Source organism: Notechis scutatus, chromosome 4 (genome assembly GCF_049901735.1).
Source record: "Notechis scutatus isolate UNSWTSFEM ecotype Mainland chromosome 4, rNotScu1.2, whole genome shotgun sequence".
NCBI classification, from domain to species: domain Eukaryota; kingdom Metazoa; phylum Chordata; class Lepidosauria; order Squamata; family Elapidae; genus Notechis; species Notechis scutatus.
In genome coordinates this window covers 38,075,307-38,098,337 of record NC_142012.1, presented here as the reverse complement: position 1 = coordinate 38,098,337, position 23,031 = coordinate 38,075,307, and the positions used below count along the sequence as shown (strand labels likewise).

The window sequence follows — 23,031 nt, the reverse complement described above, 5'->3', positions numbered from 1 at the left end:
AATGCTAAAAGTGTGCTATACTTATTGTTTATACAGGTTAACAAAAAAAAAAAAAGAAATAAAATAAAAATAGAGCAAAATAGGCAACAACAACTAAAAAGAAAAAAGATAAAGGTCCTATCCTTTGTTAAATTACTTGAACCTGGAATCTAAATTGTAGGAATAAATAAGAAAACTCAGAGGAATTTATTTGCAAGCAGATTTGCATGTGATGATATGTAAGAGGGCATCCCTTTTGGAGCCTGGATTTTAGAATGTTCTGGGTATGTGTTTGTATTCTAGAGTGATGGCCTTCCAGCTCTGGTGACATTAAAAAAAGGTCTAATTGCATTAGCACGGCAGTGGATGAAGTTCATTGTGGTGACCCCAGCCTTCAAAGGGGTAAGTTTACACAGACCAACTCAGCCAATAAAACTCCAGTCAACAACTGTACACCAGGAACAAGAGAATGGCTTAGGTTTGGACAATGTGGGAGGACTTCAAAGTGACACAAGCGCTGATGGAGCAGAATTTGAGTTTGATGCAGGTATTGTATTCATTTTCACATACTTTCTCTTTCTCTTCCCCCCTTCCCTCTGACCCTCCGTCCCTCTGTGTATTCTTAAGATCAGTTTATTTTGTATTCCATCCACATATGTATTCTTTCCCCTTTAACACATACTTGGAGAGAAATATGTTTTAAAAATTATTTAATCTTGTCCTGTCACTGCATAAAATAGATTTTTCTTCCAAGTGCTCTTGCTTCTTTAATTATGCATTTGTAAAATATTGTGATATTTTAAGCTAATTCATGGGGGTAAAATATAGCTACTTATAGTACCATAAACAATAATTAAAAAGTGGGAGGGAGGCTGCAAAAATGTTATAAATAGAAGAACTTCAAAAAATACTGCTTTAGTTTTACTACTTACTGTTTTGCTGAAATTATTGAATTACATTATTCAAATATTGCTGTTTCTTTTCCTTCTTATCTGTACATAGCAGCTGGTAGCTGATAAATTCATTTCCTCAAATTAATGCATAGCTAACAGATATGGTGTTGTAATCCTGACCTATCACTTAAGCAAAGATCTGTTCTGAGTGGGCATTTTAAGGGGAATTGTAATTTATATATTCAAAAACCAAGATCTTCAATAACCATTTATGTTTTCTTGTGAGGAAAGAATATTTACATTTATAAATTTGTTTTTCTTTTTGTGTTTCTGTTTAAAACAACTGGATTTTACTTTGTTCAGATACTATTGGTGACTGCCTTTCAAGGTAGATTAGGCTAGGAAACAGATTCTACAGGAAGCCTAGAATTATAGTCTATTAAAATAAGCTAAGAATAGAATTTTGCAGGTCCATATTTTCATTCATCTTTTTATAACCCAGAAAGTTGGGGGACGAGGGTTAGTATAAGTCTTCATATAGGTAGTCCTTGACTTATGACCATTTGTTGGAATGGTCGTAAGTTGTTGAAATGACAAGGGTGTCAAAAAGAGCGACTATGACCTGTATTCGCACTGATGACTATCACACCAATTGCACAGTCATGTGATCGTAATTCAGACACTGGAAAACCAACTCACATTTACAGTTAGTTTTAATGTCCTGTGGTCATGTGCTTGTGATTTACATTTTTTTTGCTGATTTCCAGAAAAAAAAATTCCCCTTTGGGAAGCTGGATTCACTTAATGATTGCAGTGATTTGTTTAACGATCACTGTAGAAATTATTGTAAAATCTAGGTCCGAGACTAATTACTATTGCAATGACTAGGAGAGAAATTTCCCCCATTCTGGTCATAAGTCGAGGATTATCTATACTTATCTGGCTTATTTTGTACAAATAGCAATAATTATACCTGGTAATATGTTACTCTGCCTGTTTTACAGACCGAATGTATAAATTTCCACTATAAATAACTGTATATAATCATCTGTAGGATATATACCTTGGTGGTTAGCAAATGCTGGTCTCCCTGTTATGTAGCAATATCCCTGCCACAATTCCCAGATTCTGTTGCCAGGCTGGTACAAAAAACCATCAAGGCTTATTGTCCCTGGGGATATTAATTTCTCCTTGGATGACATTAAGTTAGGACAACTCAGGAGTTCATGTCAGAAGCATGTTCTCCATGTGGGATTTAGTAACTTAATGTGTGGTATTAAGGCTATGAGATACCATTGCAACATCCTCCAGGTTAGCCCATAGATGGTGCATTAGGAGGAGCTGGGCAACCAGCCAGCCATGGCCTACAGCTATGGAACAGCCAGATCTGGGGTGCTTCTCCATAAAGAGATAACACCATAACTGTTAAAGCACTTTAATTAAAAAGGGGAACAAATACATTTAAGTAACTGTTTAATTATGTTGAATTACATTTTGATTATTTATTCTGGAAAATATCTAATAAACAGATACCAAAAATTCTTCAAAGTTTTGAAAAAATGTATATATACAATCTAACAGAATTCCCCAACCTTTCCAGCTTTGCGGACCAGTGGAGGGAGGGAGAGCAGGGATAGGTCTATGTGTGTGGTGGGCAAGCGCGCACAGGCAGCTCCGTTTGTACAAGCGGCAGACACGCACACCGCTCATGCAAATGGTGCAAACATACTCTCCCTGCTGCTTGCGTAAGTGAGGATATGCATGCATTCGCTTGCCACTTCCATGGCCCGGTTCCGAATGGCTCAAGGCTCGGTAGTGGGCTGCGGCCTGGGAGTTGAGGACCTGTGCAATAAAATGTATGCACTTCAATAAAACTCTTCTAAAGTTTTTCAGTACAGGTAATCCTTGACTTAGAAATATTAGTTTAGCTTCAGTGGAGGAAGGTGGATTCACTTAATGACTGTACAATTCACTAAACTGCATTGATTTGCTTAACAACTGTGGCAAAAAAGGTTGTAAAATGGGACAAAATTCACTTAATAGCTGCCTTGCTTAGTGAAGGAAATGTTGGGCTCTGTTGTGATCATAAGTCGGGGACTATCTGTAGGATTAATGTAAATTGGCAGGGAAGTTGTTTAATCGAAGTATTTGTAAAAAGAGTCCAATATATTTATTGACACTGAATGAGCTGATTCAAATTTCAGTATTTTTCTTGAATTTTGGATACTCAATATTAATAAGAACTTGTTGGCAGCTAAGCAATACCTATGTCAGTAACTAATTGTCTTGGCTAGATTTATCCTGTTGATAATTTCTCCATTTGTCAAATGTTTTAGCTACTGTCAGTGAACATACGATGCTTCTGGAAGGAAGTGGTACACGCCCCCCACCTGCTGCTGGGCCTGTAACTGGCGCTGAGATTATGAGGAAATTATCAAAGACTCATACTCATAGTGATTCTGGCCTTAAAATAAAGGTAAATCTGTTTTATTCCACATCACTATGAAGTTTTATATCATATGCTAATACGAACTTTTTTATTGAAGAAAAAATACCTAGGTGTATAATTTTGTATCTAGATCTTAGCACTCCTTGTAATTAAAATATGAACAAGTAACTATGCATTTAACACTTCGTTTCCAGTTAGTGTTTCATTCAGATTAAGTTTTTGTGATTGCCAGCTATTTCTTATATTGTAAAGAAATTTGGGCAGAGAACAGATTGAATTTAGTGGGAATTAGCAATGGTAGTATTGGAGTTGGTTTCTTGTTATCTTATTAACATTCTATGTGTGTTTGCTTTTCAGGGTATCCATCCGTATCATTCTCTGAGCTATACCAGTGGAGATACAGCTACAGACTCACCAATGCATGTTGGTCGTTCTGGGCAACTTGTTAAAGAAAGTCCAAGAAAAGAGAGTTTACTTAGCTATTTGACTGGAAGTTTTCCTAGCCTGCATAATCTTTTGGAGGGGACTCCTCAAAAAAATACCATTGCTCCCAAAAATAGCTCTTTAACAAGAACAGGTAGAAATCATTTCATTGCTATTATATTTTATTGATGAAAGAAATGAATGATGGTTTAATTTTACACTATTCATTGTTTTCAGTATTACTTCCTTAGAATTCTCAAGATACTATAGCAATTTTCTTTTCACCAAGGCACAGGTTCAGATATAAAATGCATAGCCACTTTTCTACAACTAAATTTGATTAAAGTGGCAATAAATCAGCTGGAACAAATACTGTTACCAAAAGAGATCCATATTACTTTTGGAATATTTTTTTAATAAAGTGTAATTTATTCCTATGTCAGTATCTGTGGACATAAAAATGAAGTATAAAATGTCTCTTCTTGGTCTGTTTCTTAGATGTTTGTTTGCTATCTGTCTCTATTTATTTATTTAAGCTATATCCTCCCTCTTTTTCAAGAGTTTAAGGTAGAGTATATAGAGTATATAGTTTTCCCTTCTCCCAATTTATCCCCACAACAGCAACAGTCCTATGAAATAGGCTGAAAAAGTGTGATTGAGTCAGAATAATTAATTGAGCTTCCATTTCACTACACTGATGGGAAATTTTAAGAAAGGATTTGACCTAATAAATAAGTAGAAGAATAATTTGTAGACAATTTTGTAAAATATAGAATTACGTTGTATGCTATTCTGTGTATATGTAATTCCAATAAGGTTTATTATACAGGTTTCAGTTCTATAGAGCTTTTATTAGTGAGCTATTTTCTCTGTAATTTATAAAAATATGGCCATATGGCATTTTTTTCATTGTGCATTCTGGTATTTGTTTAGAATCTGTCTAGATTTTTTAAAATCATTTCTACTTTGGGTTTTTATGGTTCGTCACACAGTCAGTCAGATGTTGAGATTAAATTTGATATTTTTGCCTGCTTATCAAATCCTTCCCAAGGACCTGGAATAGGCAGATGTTGACTTTTGATGGTGTTACAGATACCATTGCAGGATGTAAGCTGTTCCAAGTAAAGCTGCCTTTTACAATTGACTGATGGTGAATTTGACAATGCCAATGGTGTGCAAATGATTTTGGGATTGTAATAAAGTTGCCTATTACTATTACCTTTGTTCTCTTTTGCCACTGTGTATTTCTATTTGCAGCGTTTGTATTTTGTTATCTTCTGCAGTTTTTTCTCTTCTATTATTATTACTAAAATGTATTAGTGTCCCAACTCCCTTGGATTCCAGTAGAGATCTACTTTCTGTAGAGATACATAGAATCTAATTTCAGTCCTCAGATTGTGACCTCTAATTGTAATAGGGCAAAGAAAGTTCTTCTAGCTTTCTTTTTATTAACAAGGAATTGGCATATATTTAAAGCTTGGTTGACACTTCATCAACAGTGACAGAAACGTATGTAAAGTACAATATTTTTTGCATAATCTCTTAAAATTACTTTAAAATTAGTTTGGAAAATATATTATCAACATTTGTTTTTAAGGACTTACAGTAATTAATAGTTGTTTTTATCCCTATCTAGCAAACACCATGCAATCTGAAATTCTATCAGAACATCCATTATTATCAGAACCATCTGTGAGTTTTTATAACTGGATGTCAAATGCAGTTGGTAATAGAGGAAATACGGCTCAAGAATCTCCTGTCACCAAAACTGGTCACAACAGTCTTCCAACAGGTATTTTGAAATTCAGAATTTGCTTTAATACAAGAACCGAATGCCTAAGTAAAATAAAGTAAAAGCTATCTTTACAAATAACCCACTCTGTGCTTATTAATTGAAATGAAAACATTAAAAAAATATACTACTGAACTTAAGGTATTTAAAATAGTAATGTAAAATGAACTCTCATGATAAACTTGCCCATTATCTTGTTTCTACTAGCATCATGTAAACATTTTCAAAAATTCATCAAAGAAGATTTTTCTTAGTAACTTCCCATTGAAGTCAGTTTGGAATATAATTATATATTATGCCTTTTGACCTTAAGAAAAAGTCTATATATGATCTTTCTCAAAGTCGAAAGTTTGACTACTAATAGTTATCCCAAAGGGATATGGTCCTGAATTCAAGGCAATAATCTCTTCTCAAGAAATTTTAGAATGAAGAAACTTCCTCTTTCACAATTACTATGTTCTCAATAAAACTGAGATTGTACTTGGGAAAAAATATTCATTTGAGGTGAATACAGTATTTGTTTAATGTGCTTTATCAAGTAATGAAAAAAATGTAAGATAATTGTGCAGACATTTTAGGCTCTGAAGAGGTAAAAACTTTTTGGCTATTTTTCACCTGCTGGGATTCATGATCGTTCTTCATATTCTGTGTCAATAGTGATGTGTGTTTGTGTGTGTATACATACATATACAGATATACATAGATGCTTACAGCTGAAATTGATGTCATGCAGAGTGTATTTTTAGTATTTAGTATTTATTTGATTTGTCAATTGCTTACAAGATACAGGTATAAGAATAAATATAGTTTTGAATACATGAGATAGATACTTACAAGAAAAATAAAAAACAATAGGACAGGGACGGTAGGCACGATTGGTGCGTTTATGCACCAATTTTCCTCAGGATTGAAGTTTTCTTTTAACTGAATAATTTTTCAGCTTTATGAATCCTGAATATAGTAGAACTAAGTTTGCTACTAGAAAATTAATACAGGGAATGTTTTATAGGTGTGGCTCCAAATCTTCCAACTATACCATCAGCATCTGACTTCAATACAGTAATGTCTAGTGACCAAAACACATTGGATGGAACGCATTCACAACACAGTACTAGCCAAGATGATATTGTTGGTATTGAGGAGGCAAACCAGGGACTCCCTGCTGTTCAACTTGCTGATGCACAGGTATATGCTTGTCTTTAAAATTAGAGCCAGGCATGATAAAAAGAGACAGTTTCTTGTATAGTGGTTAAGGCATGAGAGTAGAAATCAGGAGACTGTGAATTGTAGTCCTGCCTTAGGCATGACTTTGGAGCTATACCAAGCTAATTAGGAAGTTTTGTTGCAGAAAAAAAAGTTGTATATATGGAGATTTTCTACTGCAAGATAAAATATTCAAGCTCTAAATTTATATATTAGACCTAGGGTTTAAATTTGAAGCTTTTTCCACTTGACTTTTCAAATCAACACAATTCTTTTCCAGTTTAAGAATTGGAGACATGCATTTCCTGTCTACATAATCGTTTTCACAATCCTGGGTTTTTATCTCTCCAACTTCAATTATGAGAATTATAAATACATTGTTTTTCCTTCTGTTTGTTTAATTGCACATTAAATTGAAAGATAAAAATAGACACTAAATTACCGTATTTTTCAGACTATAAGAAGCACTGACTATAAGCCGCACCTTGGTTTAGAGGAGGAAAACAAGAAAAAAATAGTTTTTGCCTGTGCATGTCCCGTTTTTGCCCTCCCCAGTGATCAGAAGCATTCTGCAGGCCAAAAATTCATCTGTTTTTGGCCTCTCAAAGCCTCTGTGTGTCCCGTTTTTGCCCTCCCCAGCGTCTAAAAGTACTCTGCAGTCCAAAAATGGGCCCATTTTTTGCCACCGGAGGCTTCTGTGGGTCCCATTTTTGGCCTCCCTGACGCCAGGGACGGCACTGCATAGTGTTTCTGGACAACGGGGAAGGCAAAAATGGCTGTGGAGGCTTTTGGAGGCCAAAAATGGGCCTGTATTCACTGTAGAAGATGCACAGACATTTCCACACAGTTTTTTTTTTTGGGGGGGGGGAGTGTGTCTTGTACTCCAAGAAATATGGTAAATATGTCAACTTGCAATCTTTCAGTACTTTAAAACAGTGGAAGTATTTTCAAAAGTGTAGTAACATTTAATGAATGACAATTTCAATAGTTACGATTTAAGAAAACACCAGGCTTTATTTTTGATAGGTTGTTTTCAAACCTCTTCTGAGCCACACAGGAATTCAGCCTCAGGATGTAGTACCATTGTGCTACAGGATGTACTTTGGTGAACATCTCTCATTCTCAGGAACACTGGATTGCCTTAGGGCAGACATTGTTGATTCAGATACAGCAAAGGAGAGAAGAAGCAAAAGAGCACAAAGGTATGACACTCAAGGTCCAAAAATACATTTCACATTAAAGATGTTTTAATTTTATTTTCCTTTTTATGAAGTCAAAAATAATGTAGTCCTTAAGAAAATTATGAATTGGCATACGCAGGCAAGTTAGATAATCATGGAGTTGGGATATCACTTTCTGAAATGTTATCTAAATAATATAATTTCAGTTGCTTTTATGGTTCTTAATCTAAAAGTAATTCTTGTATTTTTGTTTCCTAGGCAAGGATTAGTAAATCTTCCTCCACTTGAATTCAAACCAGCATTAATGTTGGAAACTTTTAGTATTAGTGCTGTTATAATGGAGAAATCTGTGAATACACCTCAACATTCTACCAATGCTCTTTCTTTTCACGACTTTAACAAACGTCACTATAGCACGTTTCATTGCAATTTTACAATCTCTTGTCAATCTATAAGCCAGCATGTGGATATGGCACTTGTTCGACTTATTCACCAGTTCAGCACCATGATAGATGATATTAAAGCTACACAAACAGACATCAAACTTAGTAGATATACAGCTGGCTCAGCTTCTCCAACACCGACCTTTAAAACTCGGAAACACAGAGACTTCCGTTCTTCTGATTTCAGTCGCAGTTCTCGAGGCAGTCTTAATGGTGTCAACAGAGTGAACAATGCAAAAAATAAACGATCAAATAGTGAGAACAATAAAAAAGAATCTCGGAATAAAAATTCACTGGGAAGGGCAGAAAGAAGGACTTCTAAAGTATCCAGGAAAGGTTCCAGGGATGTTGTCGACCATGTCACCATTCATATGGATGACTCTGATTCAATTACAGTGTCGGAACAGAGTGAACCTTCTGCAGAATGCTGGCAAAATATGTATAAACTGTTGAACTTTTATTCTCTTATCTCAGATCCAACTGGAATTTTAGAAAAATCTTCTGAAACATTTTATCCAGCAGGTGAGAAAATCTTTGATGAATTACCATAATTTGCCTCTCTTGGAGTGGGCAAATTAATTAAATTCTTCCCATTATGTTCCTGCATGCAATGGATAGAGCTTGCATCATACATACATTACACATACATTACACATACATACATACATATCCACCTTTATTATTTTTAAAAGTAACTTAAGGTTCCAAACTTACCTAATATTCCTTATTTCTCCTATTTATCCAATAACAACAGCAACCTTCTGAGGTTAGTTGGGCTATGAGACCAATATATTTTTTTGACACAGGTTCAAAACCCCTTTAGTAAAAGAAACTCTGGATTTAATAGCTTAATGATTTTCATACATTTCATGCAAGGATTGAAAATTGGATTTATTGTGTATTGTTTCCATATTTAGAAAGTTAGAATTTATATCACTTAGAAAAATCATTAAGCTCAAAATCCTATGTATAAGAATGGTAGCTTTTGATAGCGTCTGCTTTTAAGCATCACAACAATATTCATATCAAAATCTAGTCCTTGGCTAACTAATACCATAATTTTGTAGCTGACTTGATCAAAAAAATATTTACACACAAATAAAAATAATGAAGACAATGAGCAAGTTTTCAATTCCGTTATTTAAATGTGTTATTTCAAGTTCAGAAATGTGAGGTACATATGTAAACAGTTGTTTTGTTGGCTCTTGAGTCAATCTTGACTCCTGGTGATTATATGGTCAAGTCTATGCAGCTTACTTGGCAACATTTTCAGAAGTAACTTTCTATTGCCTTCTTCCTCTGGCTAAATAGAGTGATTGGCTCAGCCTATTGGCTTCAGTATCTAGAACAGGACTAAAACTCACATCACCTAACTTCTAATCTGTAGTTACGGTAGCCTGTATCTACTGCATCAAAATAGCTCGCTCTGTACATAGCTAGTTACAGATCCCACATTACAACTATTTCAATTTCTGATTAATTGTCCTGATTATTTATTGTTCTATTATTAGATTATTTAAATTTTAATTCTGATTAACCAGAAACCGTTCTCATTCATTGTTAAATTGAACTTATTGGCAACACTTAATGGTAATTCTAAATTTTAATTGAAATGTTGACATTTTGAACATTTTGAAAGATACAAAGTGACACCAATTTTCATTAAATTCATTTATCTATTTGAAGCAAGTATCAGTTTACAAAACCAAAATCTTAATATGAAGATGCTTACTATCTAATGTGTTTAACATATTCATTATGTTTTACTGTTTTTTTAAGACTAAATAAAATCTGTAAGATAAGAAACAGTACAGATATAAAAGTTAAAGACATATTGAATTCAGCAGGAAACAGTGCTAAATATTGCCTTGTTAAATTCATACTTGATGGGCATATTTTTATAATTATTTTTGAATAAATTATATAAATATTTATTGGTTTTATTTCCATGTCTTATAGGAATTCGGAGCCCTACAGAACCTGCATGTAAAGTTGCATTTGAAAATGAACAGGATAGCAGCAGCTTGAGCAGACCTCAGAGAAAACGTAGTTTGGTCATAACTGAACCTCAGCATGTGACCCTAATAATCTTTGGAATTGGCATGGTAAATCGCACACATCTTGAAGCAGATATTGGTGGGCTAACAATGGAATCAGAACTGAAGAGAATCCATGGTAGCTTTACACTCAAAGAAAAAATGAAAGGTAGAAGTTTTTAATTGAATAAATTTGTTTCAGTAATAAAAATGAGAAAAGGGATACAAAAATAACATATAAAACAACAATATGAGCCAGACTACTTTTGGAAAAACGTTTCTCTTATTGAAATAATGAAAAGATAATTCTGTTTAGTGTATTTTAATGTAAAAGTAATTATGATATTGCTTGGAATTTCAGATTAAAACTGGAGAGATTTGAGTTTATAGTCTTATTTATCTATATGAAGCTTACTGAATGACCTTGACTAATACAGTTCTTAGCTACCTTACCTAATTGACTTACTTGGGGAAGAAAATGAGGGTGATATTATGGATCACTTTAAGTTAAATGGATAAAATGAAGGGTGTAACTCCAACAGTGTTTTGCAAAACTATAAGAAACTGAAAAACTGCATTAGTTGCCTGGCCCAAATTATATTAAAATGTTCTAACTTCAAAATTTGTTATTAAAAATGTCCATATAGTCTACTTTCTCCAAACATATTAGAAATGTTTTGTAAGTTTATTGTTATAAGGATCTTATATTTTTCCTGTTGTATTTCCAATGGGAATTATGCATGAATGTAAATAATAAATAATTTTTCACTTTAGTTTAAATATCCTTTTTTTCCTATTAAAGATGTACTGCACCAAAAGATGACTGAGACAAGTGCTACTGCTCATATAGGTGGTGTTAATATTGTTCTCCTGGAAGGGATCACACCAAATATCCAGTGAGTTCAAATAAAAAGTGATGTTTGAATTGATATTTATAAAGACAGAAGTTATGTCCAATATAAAGATTAGGTCCGATGTTCCTAGTAATTTAACTGCATTTAATTTTGTTAAGGACTACTGTATGTAGGCAAAACAAGCATTGGCAAAAGTGATACAAAATGTCTTTTATTTTACTTTTAGAGTTAACTAGAGAAGTTAATACTCATTACTATGAGTCAAATAGTCATTAATATGATAGCTAGACTCCAGGCTAGACTCCTGAACAGATGGTACATACTAAGAAGTAGGTAAAGACTCAGAGACCATTTTGATATCACAAGATTTTGATTCAATCATTAAACTATGTTAATCCTGCCACATTTTAATTTGATATCTCCAATATATTGTCTTTTGGTCTTTTTTCTGTCTCTAGCAATTAGATGTATTTAACCTAATTAAAACAATTACAATCAACCTATTACTATTTTCTATGTCCTATTTTTTTGTTTTTGATGATCATGCTGCCATTTTTTCCTGATGATTCTGCCATTATTGAATACTATAGTTATTTATAGTTATGGAATTTTTGGCAAGAATAATTAAAAAACAAAAAGTTATTTTCTTAATATAAACATACTTTAACTGGATTATTTGACAAATTCACGAAATTATGTTTAGGATTTCCTAGAAGAACTTTTTTTAAAAAAACACAATGTTCTTAATTGAAGTAGTTATATTTTTAGAAAGTTTTAAAATACTGTGTTGCTTGGTAATTAATCATTTAACTTTGATGAGATTTATTTGATGTTAAAACAGTTGTTTCCATTTTTGTGCATTTCAATCTTTAAATATTTTCATTTTTTTCATTTTCTGCTTCTTGCACACTTGAAAATGTATGGTTATAATTTTATACTTAAACACTTTAAATAGAATAGCAATGTCAGGACACTATGAGTATGTTGGATAGTTCACTTTCATATATTTCATCAAATCTATCTGCAGTCGTATGAAAAAAGAAAATATGTCCTCTTTGAATTCTGTGGTTTTACAAATCAGGACATAGTAAATCATCTGGTCCTTAGCAATTATTACAAGTAGGTAAATACAACCACACATGATATATTCCAGAAAGCCAAAATGGAGAATGGGTCTACTTTTTTTTTCACATGGCTGTAGATAATGCTTTTTTTCCCCTGTCTCTAAAATGTATTACTTAAGATTAAGAGAATATGGGAACAACTAATGTTTGGATCAGTTTTTCCCAGGTGCTATATATTTTTATGTCAAAGATGTTGAATATCTATTAATTCTATGAAATCCTTTTCTGGATAAATTTGCATTTAACAAACTTAAATAAAACATCAATTATATATTACTTCAAAAGATAGCTAGATGTCTTAATGTTTTAATAAATGCCTTATTACAGTAATAAGAATGATATAATAGAATAAGAATTAGTTACAAGACTTCTTATAAATTTTCATCTGTCCTGAGAGTTCAGTGTGTGATACAGTAGGTGAAAGAGGTTCTTATCTGATTAAATTTATCCAGCTATTGATCTGATAGAAATGTTGCATCCATGCACTTTTGGAGCAGCCAGAAACATTATCAATATAGTGTTTATACTGAAATGAATGGCTTGCTTATTATTATTTTCAGTATTGAGATTCACTGTTGTCACTGCTTATATAATAATTTTTCAGGTATGTGGACATATTTTGAATTAACATTATCTGACTAACTCTTCTGCATGACTTTTTATTCCTTAATTTGCTTTGTTTTGTTTTTGCTTTCATCCAATCTTCACATGTAGGCTGGAGGATTTCCCTACATCACCAACAAGCACAGCCAAACAGGAATTTCTGTATGTCACGTTGTCTTTAAATGACTTTCAGATAGAATGTAGTATAGTTGAAGATGTATGTAGTATAGTTAAGATGCATTTTTATATACTTAACTAGTTGTATTATAGTACAAATTCAATATGAAAGTTGAATCAGCATATATTATAAGTTTTGAACCATGTGCGTATGCTTTTTATTTATTGACAGAATGGGGCTTGGGGATTCTTTTGGTGCCTTCTGGCTAGTGTTGATCTTGGTAACTGCCTGGCCAAGTCTGTAGTTTTCCTGGCAAGATTTCAGAATTGGCTTGCCATAGCCTATTTCCTAAAACTGAGAATGCCTGACTAGCCCAACTGGCTTTGTCTTAAGGCAGGGCTAGAACTCATGTTCCCCTGCTTTCTAGCCTGTTACTTTTAATCACTACACCAAACTGTCACTTTGCAAAATAGTTCATATTTTTAAAGTATTTTTTTTAATTTGTAACTTTTCTAAAATCACTCATTGGCATTATGAGAATTTTGAGAATATTGACTTTATTCTGTGAGGATGATAAAGGATGACAGTTCTGACCTTGCATTGATTAACAAAGACCCTCCTATTGTTAAACTATAGTATTGTTATATTAAATGCTGTTAAGGTATTTCAACAAAAAATATTACACATCACATAAATTTTTGATATAAATCCCACCCCCAAAATGTGCATGGAATGTCTCATATAAAGGAGATTTTCTGTATAAATGAAAGCATTTACTGTTTATTTAAAATATTTTCATGCACATAGTTGTGTTTCTGATAACACAGGTTCTAAGCAGATTATCATTGCATGATCTGATCTCTTTCCTACTGGAATGAGATGGGAGGAAACTGAGGTCTAATCCTAACTAATAATTGTGTGACAAGGTCAGGACATTTTTGCCACACCTGAATAAGTTGCATATGTTATTGAGCAGCTTTGACTATTAAATTGCTTAGTTAATTATATGCTATCAAGTCCTCATTGACTCATAACAACATAAATTGATTTGCTCCATGATAGTGTATCCCTAATTTGGTCTTTCAGTTCTTCTAGCAGTACACCCATCACCACTTTAACTAAATTAATCCATATCACTACTGGCATTATCTTCTCTTTCCTTCCATGTTCCCAGCATGAGGACCTTTTCTAGAATACTGAATTTTCACACAATGCGTCCAAAGTATGATAATTTGAGCCTGGTTATTTTTGCCTTATGAGAAATCTGGATTGATTTGTTTGATGGTCCATTTGTTTGTTTTCTTGGATGATCACATGAATACTCTTTGTCTTCTGGTTCTTCAAACTTTTGTTTCCATAGAGTATTACATGGAATACTATTGCTTGCACTATTCTGATATTTGTAGATATAGACACATTGTAATATCTTTTCCAAGGCCTTCATGGTCGCTGTTCCAAATGCTAATTTATGGCATATTATTGTTCTCTTAAGTATTGATGGTTGATCCTAAAAGGCAGAAGGTATCTGCTAGATAACTTTATTATCAATTTTAATATTTTGTTTTAATTAGTTTGGTCTTCTTTATATTTATTGTTAATTCCATTTTTCTCACATTGGTTGGCTTTTATTACTAGACCTTGCAGAAACAGTCACCAACATAGCATGGGTTATTCATTTTCTAATTCAGATTGTCTTGGTCTATATTCAGCACATAGATTAAATAACTAAAGAACGATTATACACCCGTATCTCGTTCCTTTGCCAACCTAGAGTCAATCTGTTTTGCCATATTCTGTCCAGAGCAGGGGTGGACAATTAATTTTCCCAAGGGGCCACATAGGAACCTGGGACTGTTGTGGAGGGCCAAACTAATAGGGCTGCTGCCCAGGTCTGGTCCAGTCCTTACTGCCTGACCTGTATATAAGATCACAGCTTAATATGTTCAGCACAATAAAACATCTTCCCATAATCAATTAAGAATAATTGTACTAATTAGGCTCAGCTGAACATTGGCCATAGACTGCTAATATTATTTGATAGTACAAAATAACTCCACTAAGGCCATTAAACATATTTTAAATGTTTTTGAAGAAGCTAAGCATGTGTTTTCTTTTTAGAACTGTGGTGAAATGTAGTATTGCCAAATCGCAAGCTCTTTATAGTGCCCAAAGAGGAGTGAAAACAAACAATGCTGCCATCTTCAAAGTAGGTGCTATCAGCATCAACATTCCTCAGCATCCAGCTACTCTTCACAGCATGATGGTTCGCAGTTCTCATCAGCTTTCAAAACAAATATCAGATCTCATCAGACAACCATCTTCAGTGTAAGCATTTGTTTGTTTATTTGTTTAGTAAGTTTACATTCCCTCATCTAGAGGTATTATAATTGGTAGTCATCAGGTGGAAGTCTAACTCACTATATAACTTTAACAACAGTTAAGGTCCGAACAGTATTACACTGTTTAGAACATATGATAATTGTATGTGCCTTTTGTATAAATAGTTCACAGCCTCCCAGAGAAGATATTGCAACCCCACTACCTGCAGAAAAAACACCTACAAGTGTAAACCAGACACCGGTGGAAACAAATGAATTTCCACAATTGCCAGAAGGTTTGGAAAAGAAGCCTATAGTTCTTAAATTCAGTGCCATGATTGATGGAATTGCTATTGGAGCAGCACTCTTGCCTTCATTGAAAGCGGAGTACAAAATGGGAAGAATGCGGAGTCATGGAATGACTGGTAATGAATTTTATTATTATATGAAGCATCTTAAAGTAAGAGTCATAATTCCATTCAATTAAAATTCTAATACATGCCACTGGGATTTGTACAGCTCCTTAAGTGGGGCATTTCCGTGTTTTTTTTTCTGTGTTTAACAAAGGAATTTTGTATCCCTGTTTCATGTCTGATTGTAAACTTCTCTGAGGCTCAGTTCAAAATTCTAATACAGAATAATTGATAAGAAAATTCATGTGTTTAAAACTAGTCTGGTATGGTAGTTCTTTGAATCCTGTTTCTCTTATTAAATTGACTACAAATTTTAAGATGCAGATATTGGAATGGAAATGGAAAATATTATTAAAATATTACAAATTTGGATTGTGCAGCATTTTTAATATGAACGGAGAAGATGCTTCAGGGGAAAGAACATAGCATCTTTCAGGCACCCTTGAAGTAGTATTTGGGATTTTCCAGGATCAAGGGCTACCCCGTGGTAACTAGGTATGCTTGCTGCAAGAGCTTGTAGGCAGATATAATGTTTATACCCGTGTCTTGTATTGCACCTTTTTCATTTGAATTAAAAGGTTGCACAAACTTACTAAAATATTTTAACTCTGAATATATATCATCTATTTTCAGTGTGTTATCTGTAAAAATATGCTCACAAATCCAATATTGGCTTTATTTAAAGCAACTTCGATTGTTTCCTTAGTGGTCTGTTTGAAACTTGCAAAATTTGAAATGACTGTCACTAGACAAGATGTTATTCACAGTATTTTGGACAAGAATAGCTTTTCTGAATTTTAGGGTACCCCTCACCCAAGAGTGTACAAAGATTACATAGTTTTCATGCATTAATTTATTATGTATCTGGGGTTTCTTGGTTTTATGGAAAAATTAATAAAAATATGAATCCATGTGCATTAGGAAATAGTTTCAGGGGTGGGAAGTAGTTTCATGGCTAGGTGGGCATGGCTAGGTGGGCGTGGCATTGTGACTGGGTGGCGTGGCTTTTTTTTTTTTTTTTTTGCAGCACCCCCCCCCCACCTGGTTTTTTTGCCTCCTGGGCCTCAGGGAAGCCTCCCGGGGGGAGTGTTTTTGCTCCCAGGAAGCTTACCTGGGGCCAGGAAAGCAAAAAATGGAGCGCGGGGGGAGCACAGCACTCCCCCACTCCCGATTACCTCACCCGCATCCCACTTTTTGCCTCCTGGGCTACAGGGAATCCTCTTGGGTGAAGCAGTAAGACAGAGAAGGGGATCCTGGCATAGCTGATCATCGGAACAGCTGATCATCAGGAGGGGGAAAAAAAGAAATACTTTCAGGAGTGACTGGGCGGGGGAGAATGCAGTCAGCGATCTCGGGCATGCACGCGATGTCACACCTGCGCGATAAGGACTGACTGGGTAGAGAGGGGCAGGGCCAGCCAGGGGCATGATTTGCTTGTTCTCCGAACTGTGCAGAATCATAACAACTGGTTCTATAGAACCAGTATAATCCCACCCGAGTAGTTCATTGTACTTAGAAAGTAAACCAGCAGATGAGAAATTATTTCTATAATCACTATACTTATAAGAGATTATCACACTGAGCTTACATATTTTTCCTTTCCCAGGTGCACAAACAAGATTTACATTTGAACTCCCAAATCACAAGTTACGATTCACTTCTAAAGTATCTGCCACTGATATGTCTACCATACCTCCTTCAGCTAGTCTCAACCTCCCTCCTGTGACAATGTCAGGCAAATATATTATGGAGGAACATGATACTTACTCAGATCACATATGGAGTATAGATGAACTGCCAGCTAAACAGAGCTATTATCTCCAGGGAAACTATTTGCGTTGTGTGGCTGAGGTTTGTATTACAGTTTGCCTTTACAGATAGTATACCCACAATTGACGTATACCCACAATTGAACCCAACATTCTGTTGCTGAGCAAGAATTTCTTAAGTGAATTTTGCTTCATTTTATGACCTTTCTTGCCACAGTTGTTAAGCACACCATTGCAGCTGTTTAAATTAGTAACATGGTTATTAAGTGAATCTGACTTTCTCATTAACTTTGCTCATTAGAAGGTTGCAAAAGGTGATCACATAACTCTGGGACATAAATATGAACCTATTGCAGAGTGCTTGAATTTTGATCACATGACCATAGGGGATGATGCAATGGTCATAAATGTGAAAAACGGTCATAACTCACTTCAGTGCTATTGTAACTTTGAACAATCACTAAACAAGCTGTTTTAAGTCGAGGACTGTGCTATCCCATTTTTTAATTTAAGTTTATTATAAAATAAAATACAAATAAAAACAAAAGTCAAGAAAAAGGCAAAGAAAAAAAGGTGCAAAAGTAAAGAAAAGAATAAAAAGCAGTAATGTCCAACTTTTCAGTGCAGGAGAGTACAGTACCTTTTGCTTTACATTTCTAATTAATTCAGACTGTTTCTATAACTAAGTCAAGGTAACCATTAAAACCTTCCATTTTGAAGTCCAAAAGTGGTTATGAACTAAAAAATAAATGAATTGGCTTCTTATGCATATGTTTAATTTGACAAAATTTGTCTTTTATGTTGTATCCTCAAAATGGTTGATTCATAGTTCTCTCTTAGTATTTTGTAAATACTTAGTTGTTATAGACAAATATTTGATATATCCCAAATCATATCTTTTGAGTCCTTTTTAGTCTCAGTATAGTACCAACTGGTTGACCATATAGTACCAGCTGGTAAAATGAATATGATTGAATCTGATTAGTGGGACATTTTGAGGAAATATTATGTCCGTAAATGAGATAGGGACATTGAAAAATAACATTCTGAGAGATGACAGTGTCAGATCACTCCTATATGTCTGCAAATAAAATAAAATAGACATAGAAATCAACACAACCTCAAAGAAAATTTTCCTTTTTCAATCTCCAACATAATTCTTAATTTGAATTATTTAACAAAGTCAAAATTACATATCATGAATTAATATTTAACACATTATCTTCGTTCTCCTAGGTTGGGTCCTTTGAACATAACCTTTCAACAGATCTTTTGAACCATTTGGTTTTTGTGCAGAAAGTATTTATGAAAGAAGTCAATGAAGTAATACAGAAAGTCTCAGGTAGTCTAATGGCTTAAAATTTTTATTAAGCCACTTGATGAGCTAACACGAATGTTTTTTAGGCTATATTAAGCACGTAATCTATTGTTTTAGTATTTTATAAATTCTACAGATAAAAGTATTGAGTGTATACCCTTTGTATCCCATAAAGGCCAGAATTAAGATTTATGATTTCTTGGATTTATTAATATTTAAGTCTCAGAAAGGTGTTTAACATATTGCAGCTGAACTGTGCATTTTTGTTTTTCCACTTAGAAATGAATAGTAGTTAGTTCCTAATGCTGTTAGTTCCTAAATAAACATATGAAGGATTGCAGCTGTAACAGATCCATTCATTTCTTTTAAAATGTGTGTCATTTTACAAAGCTTTATGTGGACTAACTTAACAATTGTAAATAATTACTGCAAAGACTACAGTATAAAATAAATCATTACATTTGTTTTATAAGTCAAACAAATAGTATTCAGAAACCAGAGCATATTTTAGGGTAAGCAGACAAACATTAGCATTGCATACTGTCAACTATCTTCAACTATCAAAATAAAAATATTCAACTACCAAAATAAGATATCCTTATTTTTGGTTCTAGATAATTACCTTTGGGATGATTTTTCATTATAACCATATGTTGTTTTGAAGATTATGGAATTTCTTCATTTCATAAAATCAATTTATTTTAGGAGCAGATTTACCTGGCCTTTTATTTTATTTTTAAAGAGAAATCAGAGTTTATAGCTGGGCTGGAATAGGATGTCAAATTTTACTGTAATGATCAGAAATAAAAGATGCATTAGGCATAATATAAATATTCACCCACTACCACCATGCAATTCATTGCAGTTTTTTTTAAATAATTGCAGATAATGTGTAGTTTGGCTCTTAAATATTGATTTTAATAACAAGATACAAAATTATGTGTACAATTGTGTAATTATATTTATAGGAGGGGAACAACCTATTCCTCTTTGGAATGAACATGATGGAACAAATGATGGAGAAAAACCAAAAATTCTCCTTTATTCTTTGAGTCTTCAATTTAAGGTATTTTTTTTATTCTATTTGAATCTGGAGATTTGTTTAGGCGTATTCCAACTGGTCCAATTTTTTTAAAAAAAATCATATTAATTATAGAATGAATTATATGTGTGTACAGGTAGGAGTGTTATTTTATAAACTCCTTTCAACATCTCAAGTAGTTCCAACAGGTTTGTAACTTAGTAACTGACCCCATTTTATCTTTTACCTTTTCTTTACTAGGGAATCCAGGTAACAGCTACAACACCATCAATGTGGGCTGTACGCTTTGAGACAGGACTGATAGAACTGGAGCTTTCAAATAGAATACAGGCCAAAGCCATGCCTGGTGGCACCAGTTATTTGAAGCTTTTTGGTAAATGCCAAGTGGATTTAAATTTGGCTTTAGGACAGATAATTAAGCATCAGGTTAGTGCTTATTATTAGTTTCTGTAATTACAGTTCCATAACCAATTGTAATATACTCTTTCCCCTCCAAAAGATTAAAAAACAAAATATTAAAGCAGAGTGTGTCCAACCTTGGCAACTCTAGGAATTTTAATTCCTAGAATTTTCCAGACAGCATGGCTGATTGGGGAATTCTGGGAATTAGAGTTCACAAGTCTTAAACTTGCCAAGGTTGGACACACCCTGCATTTAAGGCTCAGTCCAAATAATCAGTGAGAAGTAGAAAAGACTGTTTTTTCTTCAAGTTTTGAAACTGATTTCCACATAATATTAAACAGGCCTCCAATTCTTTAATGAAAGAAATACAGGTTCTCTCATATATGTGCTATGTTTGTGAGGAAACTCAAAATCCATGTAAGTGTATAACGGTCTGCCCTACTCTCTACCTTTTTACTATTCTATGTTTCTCTGTAAGATATGATGAAGCTAAAGCACTTTGTGTTTCCTTCAACTGTACGTCATAAAGTGTACGTCAAAGCATTCCTGCTCTTTAGAATAATATTTTTTTAAAAAATTTGAGCCACTCGGATCCTAGAAAATTTTGTATTTGATCTTCAAGGCATAACTCTTCTCCTAAATTCTGGGATAGACTGTGTCATGCCCATTGAGTTTGGCTTGGCTATGATATATCACTCTCCTTTACAATTTCATTTTATTTTTCTCTTTGGGGCCTATAGTATGGTTTGTAACTGTACTTGTCTAAATAAAGTGACTTACAAGTCTAAATTATTCTTAATTTAGATCTATACATTCAATTATAAATTATAAATGTAAATAATATCAGGTTTGATTTTTGCTGTGTTGTATTCTAACATATATTTTGAATATATAAAGGTATATGAAGAAGCTGGCTCTGACTTCCATCAAGTTGCTTACTTTAAAACTAGAATTGGATTAAGAAATGCCCTTAGAGAAGAAATCAGTGGTTCGTCAGGTCGAGAAGCTGTGCTTATTACTCTGAACAGGCCAATAGTTTTTGCTCAGCCAGTGGCCTTTGACAGAGGTACTAATGGGACTGAATCTCTTTTTATTTTATAAAGATAAAATAAAGCTGGTATCCATGGCATTCCCAATTTATAAATATAGACTTGAATCTGTCTGTGGTAAATGACTTTGCACATTCTCAAATTTTGTCATGAATTCTATGTCTGTTATTTTGGCCAGAAACAAAAGCACACTTCTGGTTCCTCCTCTACCCATCCCCATTTCCCAGCAATTCTGATAAGCACCCTTATGGTTGAAATAAGGGGATTAGCAAAACTATGAGTAGATGCAGTTTGATCAGTTTACAGGGAATCATCAAGATTTCACCCATTCTTTCTAGTACTCTGGATCAAAAAAACACTGGAAGATTAAGATTTTGCCACCAAAACATAGTATATAAACAGGCTTCATTTGAAAGTTAAGTACTTTTTTAAAGTCCTGTTGTATAAATTCTGATAAATATAAGTAATCAAATCTTTGAGGTTTGTTTCATTATTTGCTGCAAGGACTGTGAGAAAAAAATCTGCTCACTGTATATAATTATCCCGTTCATTGTATTTTGAATGATTTCTAATCATTTTCCTAGACTCTAGGAATGAACTCCTCAATTTCCATAGACATAAAAGTCTGAGGCCTACATACATACATACATACATACACACACACATGTATATGTGTGTATATATATTCTCATATTCTATTTTTCTTTCTATGTTTTTCCTACAACTTCTATTATTTTATTTTTATTCTTTTATTTTTTAGATTTGTATTAGTTTTTACTGTTATAAATTGCAATTTTTAATTAAATTTCTATAAAGAAAGAATAATTATAAAACACAAAATTAATATTCTGTAGTATTGAAAATATATATTTTTTTTTATAAAGCTGTGCTCTTTTGGCTGAATTACAAAGCTGCTTATGATAACTGGAATGAACAGAGAATGGCCTTGAATAAAGATGTTCATAGGGCTACAAAGGAAATTGTCGATATGCTACCAGGAATACAGCAGACATCTGCTCAAGCTTTTGGAACACTTTTCCTCCAACTAACAGTTAATGACTTAGGAATTTGTCTGCCAATTACAAACACACCACAGGTAATACTAAAGATAATAAGAATAAGAATACCTATTTGAGTTGTTACTTCTTTTCAGATTAACAATTCTTAAAATTATTGATATTTTATGGTTGCGGCCACAAAGAACTTTGGAAATACTGTTGATTTTTAAGAACAAAAGCAAATCAATTGTCTTGTATCTAACAGTTTGAAATAGTACTATAAAATCAATGTCCTGTTAAAGATCTTTTTAACTTCTTCGCTACTCACCAGATTGAAACTGTTATTTGAAAGCTAATGGAACTATTGTTTAAAATAAATGCTTAGTTTAAAGGTTAAATAGTTTTTAAAAAGCATATTTAGATTCTGCAATAAAATCTTCAGTTTTGAAAATAATTCTTATTAATCTTTTGAACTTTGCATATAACTTGAATCTTTTCTATGTGACATGCATTACATACATACACATGTATGTGTAGAAAAATGAATTTTACATAGGTAATATTCCCTTGTATATTTATGTTACAGTTTCCAATTTTTTGTTTCTTCTTAAATTGCACTGCTTA

At 33.4% G+C, this 23,031-nt stretch overlaps 1 protein-coding gene across 13 annotated transcripts in view; it reads left to right on the top strand.

Annotated features, from left to right (window-relative positions):
* BLTP1 (bridge-like lipid transfer protein family member 1) overlaps positions 1-23,031 on the top strand; it is a 142,234-nt gene that overhangs the window by 81,224 nt on the left and 37,979 nt on the right. For 12 of the 13 annotated variants that reach the window (XM_087963165.1, XM_087963174.1, XM_087963173.1 and 9 more), the window contains 18 exons: positions 283-526; positions 3,209-3,348; positions 3,679-3,898; positions 5,381-5,536; positions 6,546-6,721; positions 7,766-7,941; positions 8,179-8,885; positions 10,323-10,568; positions 11,202-11,295; positions 13,092-13,142; positions 15,217-15,423; positions 15,603-15,841; positions 17,436-17,680; positions 18,835-18,940; positions 19,885-19,982; positions 20,199-20,384; positions 21,258-21,426; positions 22,294-22,505. In XM_087963165.1, coding sequence (XP_087819291.1) covers positions 283-526; positions 3,209-3,348; positions 3,679-3,898; positions 5,381-5,536; positions 6,546-6,721; positions 7,766-7,941; positions 8,179-8,885; positions 10,323-10,568; positions 11,202-11,295; positions 13,092-13,142; positions 15,217-15,423; positions 15,603-15,841; positions 17,436-17,680; positions 18,835-18,940; positions 19,885-19,982; positions 20,199-20,384; positions 21,258-21,426; positions 22,294-22,505 — 3,672 coding nt within the window. The remainder of the gene's footprint in view (positions 1-282; positions 527-3,208; positions 3,349-3,678; positions 3,899-5,380; positions 5,537-6,545; positions 6,722-7,765; positions 7,942-8,178; positions 8,886-10,322; positions 10,569-11,201; positions 11,296-13,091; positions 13,143-15,216; positions 15,424-15,602; positions 15,842-17,435; positions 17,681-18,834; positions 18,941-19,884; positions 19,983-20,198; positions 20,385-21,257; positions 21,427-22,293; positions 22,506-23,031) is intronic. The other variant, XM_087963167.1, reaches the window with a different exon arrangement.